We start from the raw sequence: 13,173 nt of genomic DNA, 5'->3' as shown, positions 1-13,173 counted from the left end.
TGAGTTTACCCACTGGAAGGGGTCTCGCGAGCCTCCCCATCTCCTTCCTTCACCCTGTCCAGGCAGGGCTGGCTCTGGACAAAAAGCTCTCATCACCCCACCTCTTAGCATGCCGGCCTGGCTAGCATGATATTGATAATTTGAGCTCAGTTCTCGTAATAAATATCTCCCTGTAACCACGGAGGATACCAAGACTTAGAGAGGAGACAACGCCCTCAGTGAAGGTCAAACAGCTGGTAAGCGATAGTTAACGTCTGTGCTAGTGTCCTGGGGCCACCGTAAGAGAACACCACAAACTCAGTAGCTTTTAACAACAGAACTATTTCCCTTCTTGCAATTCTTGAGGCCAGCAGTCCACAATCCGGGTGTCGGCAGGGCCGTGCTCTCTCTGAAGGCAACACCAGCAACCCTCGGCGTTCCTTGGCTGGTAAAGCGCTCGGGCCTTCCCCCCGTTGTCACAGGGCTTTCTCCCTGTGCTGTCCCTGCGTCTCTCCTTCTTATGAGGGCATCGATCGTGTTGGATAAGGGCCCACTCTACCTCAGTATGACCCCATCCTGACTCATCGCACCTGCAATGATCCTCTGTCCAAATAAGGTCGCATCCTGAGGTTCTAGGAAGGACATGAATTTGGGGGAGGGCACAACGTCCAGACCCACCTGTTCGCCCCCAACGCCCCCTCTGCCACCGGCTGGGCTGCCTCCGAAAACAAGGGTGACGATGATGATGGGGACAGTTACCACCCTTTTAGTATGTACGAAGCACCAGGTGCCGTTCTCTGCCCTGAGAAGTCAACTGTTTATTATCCCCATTTCACAGATGAGAATTTGGGGCCCGGGGAGGTGAGGTGACCCCCCCACCACCCAAGCAGTAGAGGTGGGATTCAAAGTGGGTCCATCCAGCCCCACATTCAAGGTCTCAACGACCGCCCGGCTGCAAAAATCATTAAACCCGTGACCTTGGCTCCTCTCGTGCCGCCCTTGAGCATCTGAGCCCCAGAAGCCTGGCCTGGAACCATCTCTCCTCAGGCGGATTTTTTTCCACCCTGACCAGGGGAGGGTGTGGAGCCCCTGGGACACGGGAGGATCACACCCAGGTGATGCTCCAGCCCGTTACCCAGAATCCTGTGCCCCAGTGACGTCGGTCAGGGCTCCAGCCAGGCACTGCCGGTCCGGCCTCCGAACGACCTCATGTCAAGGACTCTTCCTGGGGCCTGCCCCTCCCCCCTCCCCCTTAAAAGCAGGGCGGGAGTCCTGGGGCCAAGTCTGGATTCACGCCCACCCCCTCCTCCAGCTGCAGTGACCCCGGGGTAGGGTCCCACAGTCTGCCACCATCGCGGGCACAATTTCATCCCCTCTCGGGCACACCGTCTTCCCATTTCTACCAGGCAGGGGCTGGGGAAAGTGAAGTCTAGCCTGCTAGGCTCCCCACCATCCCTGAGCCCAGGGCTGGGTGAACGCGACTCCCTTGAAAACGCCCGCAAAGGACAGACATGGTGGGGGCAGGAAACAGCTGGACAAGTGACGCTGTCCAAAGAGCCAATATGGCCCCAGAACCTTCCTCCACCTCCTCCTTGGTGTCCAGGAGTCCAGATCCGCACGGAGGGGCCCTCGCCCCCAACACCCAATGGAGTCGGGCTCTGCCCCGACTGTCTGCATCAGCCAATCCCTGCCATCTTTAAAGAGACGTTCACATCCACATTCCTGGCAGCCTCAGAGCCATCATATCCGCTGTCCCCTCAGCCTGCAGTGCTCCTCCCCAGCCCGGACGGGCTCTGCCCGACCCACCCAGCACCTCTCTATCTCGGCTCAACATCATCCATGTATCCCCACCTCTCAGAGCAGCTAAGGCCTCTCTGTATCAGGGACCACACTGTGGTTAACGAACTTGGCCCTTTGCTGTGGGCCCAGCTGGACTAAAGGTGCCACGGCAAGCTGGAGCCCCGCCTGGCCCGTGGTCATCCTTCGAGAATTGCCTATTGAGCGAGTGAAAGGTGGGTCTGTCAGGGATCCCTGGGGACCAGCCTAACGCATCAGCCCAGCCCCTTCAGGCAGCCTCCTGTCCTCAGACCCACCGCGCCCTTATCTTGCCACTTCTCCTCGGGGACGTGCCTAACCCAGCTCACGGCTCGAAGGCAGCTCAGAGCCCCCAGCCTCCAAGGTGAGAAGCATGCACAGAGGAGTGGGGGGAGGGCGGCCAGGGGTGGTGGACCGTCCCCTCAGAGCTAGAACCAATCAGATCTATTTCATGAGAGGCTGGTTAACAGCAATGGCACTCCGAGGTGACAGGAGGCTGACACCCCTCCTCCCTGAGGAAAGCTGACGGTGCGCCTGGTGACCCAGAGAAGATGCTGGAACCCACCAACGATCCAACATATGCAAGTTAAGACAGGACACCATTTCACACCCGGCAAATTAGCAAACCAGGGAAGAATGATGTCCCCCGATGCCGGCAAGGTATGTGGGAAAAACCCAGTCTCATACTGTGCCAGGAGGGCGGGGCAGTACAGCATTTCTGGAGGACAATCTCGTTACCAAAACTGAAAACGCTCACGTGCCTTCACAGAGCAACGGCGTGCCTGGGATCTATCATTCGGATATGTTTGCAAACGCGTGAGCGTTTGCGGGAAAGGAGCTGAAAGCCATCTATTTCCCACAATATGGGCGCAGCTGGATAAATCAAGATAGGACCCAGATAAACGAAGATCCCTTCTGTCGCATCTTTTGGAGTCGTTAAAAACAGTGAGGTGGATTTATATTTCCTGACATGGAAAGAGATCGCTGGGGTGTTGCACGGGGGAGAAAAGCAACGTGCAGAACACTATGCATCGTATGATCCCATTTTTCGTGTCATAAAAAAATCAAGTGCATCTATGTGTAGGAGTGAATTACACGCACACGTGGTCTGGAGGGATGCAAAATTATTCAAAGTATTTGTATCCCCTGAGAGCAGTATTATTAGAATATTTCACAAGCGTGTATTAATTTTACAATTTGGGGCCTGTCGGGCTCAGTTAGCAGAGCATGTGACTCTGGATCTCGGGGTTGTTAAGTTCAAGTCCCCCGTTGGATGTAGAGGTGGCCACAAAAAATAAATGAATGATTTTGTTTTTAATTTGCAATTTGGGGAGAAAACTTAATAATTATAGTTATTAACTAAAAGAGCTAAGCCCTGGGGCGCCTGGGTGGCTCAGTCCGTTAATCGGTTAATCAGCTCAGGTCATGATCTCACAGTCCATGAGTTCGAGCCCCGCATCGGGCTCTGTGCTGACAGCTCAGAGCCTGGAGCCTGCTTCAGATTCTGTGTCTCCCTCTCACTCTGCCCCCTCCCCTGCTCATGCTCTCTCTCTGTCTCAAAAATAAATAAAAACATTTTTAAAAAATTTTTACAATAAATAAATAAATAAATAAATAAATAAATAAATAGAGGCACCTGGGTGGTTCAGTCCATGGGGTATGCAACTCTTGAACTTGGGGTTGTGAGTTTGAGCCCTGGGCCATGTGTAGAGCTTACTTTAAAAAAAAAAAAAAAAAGACAAGGGGCACCTGGGTGGCTCACTCGGTTAAGAGTTCGACTTCAGCTCGGGTCGTGATCTCGCGGTTCATGAGTTCGAGCCCCGCCTCGGGCTCTGTGCGGACAGCTCAGAGCCTGGAGCCTGCTTTGGAGTCTGTGTCTCCCTCTCACTCTGCCCCTCCCCTGCTCACGCTCTGTCTCAGTCTCTGTCTCTCTCTCTCTCAAAAATAAACATTAAAGTTGCTTTTAAATAAACAAAAGAGCTAAGCCCTGATGCCAACACTTGACAGAGGGCACAAAGAAAGAATGTCACTTACTGATCTGAGCTGAAACAGAACGCAAAACTCCCCAATGAGACACTGGCAAATGGAATCCAGCTGTATACGAAAGAATAATCCACAACTGAGCAGGGCTTCTGGAAGGAACGTGGAAGTAGTTAGAGACGAAGGAATCATATCAATAGGTCAACAGGAAAAAGAGCTTACGAATACCTCAAACAGCCAGAAAGTCACTGGCTAAAATTCAGCGCCCATCCCTGTTCGGGGTTTTGTGTTTTGGGGTGGGTTTTTTTGTTTTGTTTTTTACCCTTAGTAAATTAGGAATGAAAGCATCGTCCTCGTTCACCTGATGAGGAAAACCTCAAATCGAGAGCCAACGTCACATCGCAGTGCACAATCAGAGGCAAGGCGAGAATGACCACGGCCGTTGTTTGTGTATTTAGCATTGTTCTGAAAGTTCTGGGGGCGCCTGGGTGGCTCAGTTCGTTAAGCGTCCGACTTCGGCCCAGGTCATGATCTCACGGTTCGTGGGTTCGAGCCCTGTATCAGGCTCTGTGCTGACAGCTCCGAGCCTGGAGCCTGCTTCAGATTCTGTGTCTTCCCCTCTCTCTGCCCCTCTCTTTGCCCCTCCCCTGCTCGTACTCTGTTTCTCTCTCTCTCTCTCTCTCTCTCTCTCTCAAAAATAAACATAAAAATTTTTTTGAAAGTTTTTGGCTGAGAAAGAACAAAAGGCATTTCAAATCAGTGAAATATTTGATTGGAAAAGCAAGACAATATTATAATTTCGATAGGCAATGGAAACTTGAGCCATTACCCAAAAAGTTAGAACTAGTTAAAAAAAATAATAGAACAACTTCAGCAAGAACGTTGGAAACAGAATAAATATATGAAAATGAATTGCTTTCCAACATACCAGCAATACTCATTTGCAAAAAATGTAATGGAAAAAAAATTCCTAGTCAAAATAGTAACAAAAAACAAAATACTTAGAAATGATCTTTAAAAGAAATGGGTGGAACGTATAAGGGAGAAAAAAAAACTATAACTCCTTACGAAAGGAAATAAATATGTGAACAAAGGAAGAGGCACGCATCCTAGATGGAAACAACCGAACTTTTTAATGACGATTTTAATTTAATGACAATTTTCCCCAAATCAAGATTTCACACAATTCCAAAGAAAATCACAACAGGAATTTTTTTTTTTTTTTTTTTTGGAAGTGGACTCAGTTCTTCTGTTTTGCCATCTGAAAGAATAAATGTTCGGGGCACCCGGGTGGCTCAGTTGGTTACGCGACCGACTTCAGCCTAGATCATGATCTCACGGTTCCTGAGTTCGAGCCCCACGTCAGGCTCTGTGCTGACAGCTCGGAGCCTGGAGCCTGCTTCGGATTCTGTGTCTCCCTATCTCTCGGCCCCTCCCCTGTTCATGCTCTGTCTCTCTCTCTCTCTCTCTCTCTCTCTCTCAAAAATAAATCAACACTAAAAAAAAAATGTAACGGAATAAATGTTCAAGAGTATTTTGAAAAGGAAGCAGATGAATAAAAAGATTACAGATCAGGGACTGACCTAAGTCGCTCTGGAAATAAGTCTGTAAGACCAAAGGCCAAAGAACTGTCCTCTGGTTAACAGGGTTGTCTCCCATGGGGTGCAAAGTAACAACACTCCCACCACTTCTACGTACAGTGGAACTGAACAGTTCCATAAATAGTTCCATAACAGTTAAATAAACGCAAGGTGGCTGCGGGGGGGGGGGGGGGGCCAGGTTTGTCCCTGTGGGGGTCAGGGCTCATAGATCGGCAAGGGGAGAAGGCTGGAATGATCCACGTGGTAACAAAATCAGAGCTGGAGGCATCGGTACGAAGTCACGCACGGCTCCGTGTAGACACAGGTAAACACTCACAGCTACAGGTATACACGCAGGTTACTATACAGCGCCTATTTCTTTGCTCTGTCAGCTAATGATCTAGAAACAGTGACACCCCAGCACCCCTAGCACCCAGATCCTATTTTCTGACACCATTTTTCAATAAAAGGAGCCAGGGACTCTTGGATGCATTGTTACATCCAGGATGGGGGCAGGAAATACAGAAGACGGGTCTTGAACGTCTGTAGTGCCAGAAAGTAAGAATAGTGCTTATACACACACACACACACACACACACACACACACTTGCACACACACCCAAGAGCCAACAGAAGAGCTTCCAATGACCAAAGCTGGAAAAACAGAGCTACAAAAATAAAGCAGCACTGGATTAGAACCCGGTGTCCGAAATAACTACATAATACATGTGAGCTATGTAAAGGACTGGATGAGTGAATAAATGGGGAAGAAGGGACAAGGCTCTGATCCAGAAGAATTCCAAATAATTTATGCAGATTCTCCAGCCCTAATAAGGTGGCGCACAACGTCCCATTTCTTCAGTGGGGGTCGCACCTAGGGACTTGTCTTCCAAAGAGGACGGTACGGAAAGGGAGAAAGAAAAGAGTCACTTCGCTGCAGAGACAACGGACGCCTCAGCGTGTGACCGAGGTCAACATCGACAGTGATACGTCGTATCGACAGCGTGCACCCGTGGCCGGACGCGACCAGAAAGGCATTACACGTGTGCTCTCCCTCCCACCACCCGCTCTAACCGGAGAAAAACACCAAACAAATCGTGACTGAGGGACAAAACATCCGAGTGATCCTCATCAAAACCGTCAAGGTCATCAAAAACAAAGCCTGGGAGACTCTCACAGCCAAAGGAGCCTAAGGGGACATGGCAACTGAATATATAACGTGGGATCCTGGATGGGATTCAGAAAAAGGACATGAAGGGAAAACTGAGGAAATGTGAATAAAGAACGCACTTTGGTTAATAACAACACATCAGTCGGGGCGCCTGGGTGGCTCAGTTCGTGAGTTCGAGCCCCGTGTCGGGCTCTGTGCTGACAGCTCAGAGCCCGGAGCCTGTTTTGGATTCTGTGTCTCCCCCTCTCCCTCTGCCCCTCCCCCAATCATGCTCTGTCTCTCTCTCTCTCTCAAAAATATATATTTTTTAAAAAATTAAAATAATAATACATCAATCTTGGTTGGTCGATTGTGATAAATGTACCGCAGTAACGTAAGATATTATAATAGGAGGAACAAGGAGTTGGGCATACGGGAACTTCTGTACTATCTTCGTAAGAATTCTGTAAATCTGAAATAAAACTGTGCTAAAAATAATAAAACGAAACTATATTAAAATTAAGTTTAATTTAAAAAATTAAGATTTTTTTTTTTACTTTTTTAAATTATCTCTACACCCACTGTAGGGCTCAAACTCTCAACCCCAAGATCAAGAATCACATGCTTCATGGACTGAGCCCAGCCAGGTGCCCCTGAAATTTCTTTTAACCATCAACGGATGAATGGATAAAGACGATTCTACATCATGGAATATTATCCGGCCATGAGAAAGGAAATTCTGCCATTTGCCATAGCACGGATGGGCCTTGAGGGCATTATGCTAACTGAACTAAGTCAGACCAGGAAAGATAAATGCTGTATGATCTCCCTGACATGTGGGATCTGAAAAAGCCAAACTCCGCAACAGAGAGTAGAGGGGCACCTGGGTGTCTCAGTCGGTTAAGCGTCTGACTTCAGCTCAGGTCATGATCTCGCGGTTTGTGAGTTCTAGCCCCACATCAGGCTCGCGGCTGTCAGCGTGGAGCCTGCTTCAGACTCTCTCTCTCTCCTTCTCTGCCCCTCCCCTGCTCACGCCCGCTCACTCTCTCTTTCTCCCCGCTCTGAAAAATAAATAAATAAGCATTAAAAAAAAAAAAAAAAGGAAGAAGGTAAATGAGTTCTGGAGTTCTAACGTACAGCATGGTGATTATGGCTAATACCGTATCATATACTTGAATGTGGCCAAAGAGCAGATATTAAATGTTCTCACCACAAAAAAGAAATGGCAATTACGGACGCGACCGTAGGTGTTCGCTATCGCTATGGTGGTAATCGTTTTGCAATATACACACGCATCAAATCAACAGGTCGCATTGCCTGATGCTAACCCAACATATGCATCCCTTGGATCTCAGTAAAGCAGGGGGAAAAAAAGGGTTTTTCTTTTTAATGTTTATTTACTTTTGAGAGAGGGAGAGAGACAGACAGAGCACGGGGGTGGGGGGACAGAGAGAGAAGGAGACACAGAACCCGAAGCAGGCTCCAGACTCTGACCCGTCAGCACAGAGCCTGATGTGGGGCTCGAACCCATGAACCGTGAGATCATGACCTCAGCGGAAGTCGGACACTCAACCCACTGAGCCACCCAGGCGCCCCGCTTTTTGTTTTTTTAACAAAATGTTTATTTATTTTTGAGAGGCGGGGGAGGGCTAGAGGACCTGAAGCGGGCTCCAGGCTGACAGCAGAGAGCCCAATGCGGGGGTTCGAACTCACAAACCGTGAGATCATGACCTGAGCTGAAATCCGACGCTTAACTGACTGAGCCACCCAGGCGCCCCCAGATAAATTCTTAAGAGATAAAGTCATGGGAGATAAGGACAGGATCCAAATAAATGGGGGGGAGGGGGGAAGAAGAAGATTGTTAGAATGTACCTGAACAATTATCCCATTCTAGGAATTACGTTAGATGACTTTTACACCAACTTTTTAAAAAATTCCAGGTTAAAGATTTAAATATAAGGAGAAAACCAATGAAAAGCAATCTAGAACATGTACCTAGGGGCGCCTGGCTGGCTCAGTCGGTTAAGCGTCCGACTTCGGCTCAGGTCACGATCTCGCGGTCCGTGAGTTCGAGCCCTGCGTCGGGCTCTGGGCTGATGGCTCAGAGCCTGGAGCCTGCTTCCGATTCTGTGTCTCCCTCTCTCTCTGACCCTCCCCCGTTCATGCTCTGTCTCTCTCTGTCTCAAAAATAAATAAACTTAAAAAAAAAAATTAAAAAAAAAAGAACATGTCCCTAACTGACTTTGTGACAGAAAAGAAAATTTTTTTCTAAGCACGTAGGTAAAGAAACTACAAAGAGCAAAAGTCAATCGATTTTGCGACATACGTGTTTAAAACTCAGAACACCAGGAATCACAAATATTAAAAGGCAAACAATCAGGAAATATACTAACCACTTAACAAAAAAACAGTTAATACTGTCAATATAAAGTCCTCACAGTGACTGATAAGGAAACCAAAATCTCGTGAACCCTTGAAAATGTAGTGAAGTTCACTAGAAATTAAAATAAGGAGATATTTTCCATCTTTTGAATTAGGAAAAAAAAAACGGTTTAATCTTAATTCCCAGCGTTGGGGGGTAGTTGCTCTGAAACTGGCCCCTCAAAGCCTCCTGGTGCAAGTTTCAACTCCTGACACATTTTGGAAAACAATCTGAAGAGCTGCCCACCCATTCGGTGTGTTAAAAACGGCCTAGGAATTCTGCTTCCAGAAACCGAATCCTGCAAAAAAAAGCCGATCAGAGACAGACAGACTTATTTGCACACGGGGGTGTTTTTGGCAACACGTTAATAACGAAAACCTGAAAACGAGCTGAATTTTCAGCCAAGATGAAACCGTTACCAAAACGCTAAGTTTCTAGGATGGGAACACAGCACTTTCTTTCATTTAAAAACTTGTTAAGAAGGGGGCGCCTGGGTGGCTCTGTCGGTTAAGCGTCTGACTTCTGCTCAGGTCCTGATCTTGTGGTTCGTGGGTTCGAGCCCTGATTCGGGCTCAGTGCTGGTGGTGTGGAGCCTGCTTGGGATTCTCTCTCTCTCTCTCTCTCTCTCTCTGTCTGCTCCTCCCCCCACTCTCTCAAAATAAATAAATAAACTTAAAAAAAAGAAAAAAACTTTAAGAATATTTCAAAGCACAGGTCCTGGTTTCTCTCCAAACACTTGTAGTCCAGAACCACTGATATTCGCCCTACAAAGACTGGCCCTCTGGGTTTAGGATGGGGGGGGGGGTCTCCTTTAAGAAGACCCTCTATGTATGGGGGCCTTGGGGGCCCGAACAGTCAGCTAAAAGCCCTGCTTCTGAAGCTTCTCTTCCACCAGAGAGAATTCCACTGGCCGATTCAAAAGACAGCTGAACGTAAACCACCGTCTAATCCCTGCTCAGAAACCCTCGGTGGCCGCTCGCAGCCCATACAAGGAAATCTAAGTGCTCCAAACCCCCCAGTGCTCAAGTCAGAGCCGGGACCAGCCTTGCCCTTCCCACCTTCCCATTTCACTCCTACGCTCCCAGCTGCCACACACACCTGCCCGGACATGTCAGCCACCACGCAGCCCCCCTCCACGTACTCAGGGAGACCGCCACCCCCGCTGCATGGCCAGCACCCAGCAAGGGCCAGGCACGTGGTCAAAAGCAGATAAACGCTCATGCGTGTCCAAGCCCTGCTCCAACGCTGCTTCCGCAGAGAGCCTTTGGTCGGGGCCCTTCCTTGCTGACCGACCCATCGTCGGGAGCTGGTACGGGAGCCAGGTGATACTTTCCACTCTCCACCTGGCCTGTCCCCAGCAGGATGCCTGCCCCCTTCACGCTGGGGGCCTCACAAAGGCTGTGCACACAGAAGGGGCTCAGTAAACGCCGGGGTGCCCAGACCTGGGGGTGTCTGTAGGGAGGGTGGTTTGGGGGAACGGGGCGGGGTATTGGGGTTTTCGTTTCATAGAGGACTCAGTGAAGGTCGGAGAGTTGCACGCACACCTGCTCAGCTTCCAGGGAAGGGAGGAAAGCTGGGGGGTGGTAATCATTTGGCAGCTTCCAGAAGCCTGCAGCTACGGGGGGGGGGGGGGGGGGGGCAGGGAGAACAGCCCTCAGGAGCCCCAGCCTGGACCCCGGGACGCTATGTCTGGCTCCAGCAGGCTCCTATCCTGCCCTGCGATGCGACCAAGCATTTTAGAGACAAATGTGGGTCATGAATCCGAAATTACATCATCCTAGCAGGTGGTTTTGGGGAAGCCCCATCCGTGTCCTGAGACTCAGATTCTCACTTTTAAGAAAAAGGGGTAGATTGGATGATCTCTCAGCTCTTTCCAGGCGATGGCTTCTGGAAGCCCGAGAATGACCCAGAAAGGGGGGGGTGGGGGTTGGATAGAGGGTGACTTGGGTCTGAGCTGAAACCCCAGGACACCCCATACCCCATGGCTTCACAACTGCCCGCCACCCGGAGGTGGGAGCTATCCTTTTAATGCTCCCAGAAATATTTTTCTAGACCCCCTGGCCTCTGGGTTTTGAGCAGCAGAGCTCCGCAGAACCCAGAACTCATGGAAGCAGAGCCTGGGGGGCTGCGTGGGGATTATATCACACCCGCTGTTGCCCATTTTGCAAATCTGTGATGCTGTGGTAATTAATAAAGGCAAATCCTTCAACAACAACAACAAAAGGATTCCTATCTCATATAGCCATGGGTCATTGCGTATTTTCTCAGCCCAAGGCACTTTGTAATCCAATTTTGCAAGGAATCTGCCATTTTTATTGTTTTTTGGCTTTATAAAGCTATCGTTCTGGATGGAAAGGTGGCTCGATGGAGAGACCGGATAAAACTCTAAAACAATAATCATAGGATCATGGTGGGGGGGGGGGGTGCAGATAGGTGTTCGATGCCCTCCGCCCTCCCCCCTCCCCATTCTGATGTAAATCTGAAATTTCTCATCAAAAAAATGTTGGCGAAAAAGCGGTCCCGCTGCTCAGAAAGTTAGAGCTCTGCACAGACACCGCAGCGGTTTCCCCGACCTCCCCACCGTGGGGTCTCCCAGGGACCCTTTTCAAGGCCGTGCCCCTCACGCTGAGCTGAAAGTTGGGTGGCTGCAGGGGACAAGGCGCGGCGCGCGGGGGGGGGGGGGGCGTGAGAATCGGGCAGGTGGAGGCCACCCGGAGGAGCCGCCGTTTTCCTAGGGAAAACCGAGGGCCAAACCGAGGCAGGGGTGGGTGTGTTTGCCTGCCTCTGGGGGCTCTTTTGGCCTCCGAAGCCCTTGCTGGGAGCAAAGTCTAAGAAAGGAACAAGGAAGTCAAAACGCAAACCGCGCAAGGGCTCGTCGCGTGCCGGGCCCTGGGCACGAATGCGTCGTGATCCACGGGTCAGCAAGGGTTGGGGACAGTTCCCACCCCGTTTCGCTGCTAAGGCAAGCGAGGCTCAGGAAGGTGAGGTCACCTGCTTCAGACCCACAGCCAAGAGGCTGGCTCTCGGTCACTAGGCCTGGGTCCGCAACCCCGCAACCCGGGAGGCGCGGGGCAGGGAGCCAGCAGGTTCCCCGGGGCAGGCAAGGGGAGGCCGCCCCAGGTGCGGGGGTCCGCCAGCGCGCATGTGCGGAGAGGGCGCCCCCGCCCGGTCGCGGAGCAGCGTGCGGCCCTCCAGGTGCGCCCAGGGCGCGACGGCCGGCGGGGGGGGGGAATGGGTGAGCGCCCACGACCGGGCGCCCGCGGCGCGAAGGGGGTCCGCGGGGGCGCTACCTGGGTCGTGGAAGGGCACCAGCGCGTAGTTGGCGATGGCCTGGCTGCGGCGGCTCAGGCTGCTCTCCAGGATGCGCGAGGCGCCGTCGAGCACCTGCATCAGGTCGTCCCACATGGAGCCGGTGACATCGAAGACGACGGCCAGGGTGGCGTCCCCCGTGGGGAGGGGCAGCGCCGGCCCGGGCTCGCCGGCCACCGCCGCCACCGCGGAGACCGCCAGCAGCAGCAGCAGCAGCCGCCGCCGGAGCGGCGCCCGGGGCATCGCGTGCGGGGCCGGGGCGGCCGGCGGCCGCGGCGGTGGAGGCGCGAGTGTCGCTGGGCGAGCGCGACCGTCCCGGGGGCACCCAGCGGCCGCGGCGCGCGGCTGAGGCTGCGGCGCGGCGTCTCCCTCCGTCGGGGCCGGTGCGTGCGGCACGCGGGCTCACGCCGGGTCCCCCTGCTGGGAGCCCGAGGCGGGTCCTAGAGCCCACCCCGTTCAGGGTCACGGCCCGCCTCCTCCGCTCCCCCCCCCCCCCACCACCGTGACTCAAATTTTCCCGGCCCCGCCGTTCACCAGTCCAGACCCGAGGTTAGCGGAGGACGCGGGGCGGACGGCAGAAGGGAGCTGGGGCCGCCGCCAAGGCGACGAGGGATGGGGACGCGCGGGGAAGCCGCGGACACCTGCGCTTCCCGCCGAAGGCGCGCCCCGCTGTGGGGGTGGAAGAGGGAGGGGCGACGCGACCGCCGGCCCGGAGGCTTGGCCACAGGGGGCCTTGGCTTTGTTGCTGTCCCCACCCATCCCCCTAAACCACCCCCCTCCCCTCCCCAACACACGCCGACACTGCAAGGCCTTTTCTTTCCGCAGAGGTCCTCGCTTCCCAACTGTTGCAATTATTACCGTTATCGTCAAGCCCCCTGAGTTGAGCCCCTACTGTGTGCTAAGCGTTTTTACATAGTTATTACTCCCTCCAGCGCTCG

The 13,173-nt window shown here is 52.1% G+C and overlaps 1 protein-coding gene across 1 annotated transcript in view; it reads right to left on the bottom strand.

The window, feature by feature from the left end:
- HMCN2 (hemicentin 2) overlaps positions 1 to 12,478 on the bottom strand; it is a 143,965-nt gene extending 131,487 nt beyond the window's left edge. The window contains 1 exon segment of the mRNA XM_042963505.1: positions 12,217 to 12,478. Coding sequence (XP_042819439.1) covers positions 12,217 to 12,478 — 262 coding nt within the window.
- Positions 12,479 to 13,173: the final 695 nt, after the last annotated feature.

This window comes from Panthera tigris, chromosome D4 (assembly GCF_018350195.1).
Source record: "Panthera tigris isolate Pti1 chromosome D4, P.tigris_Pti1_mat1.1, whole genome shotgun sequence".
Lineage (NCBI taxonomy): Eukaryota > Metazoa > Chordata > Mammalia > Carnivora > Felidae > Panthera > Panthera tigris.
Note: the sequence above shows the minus strand (reverse complement) of the source record. Positions and strands in the feature narration are given on the sequence as shown.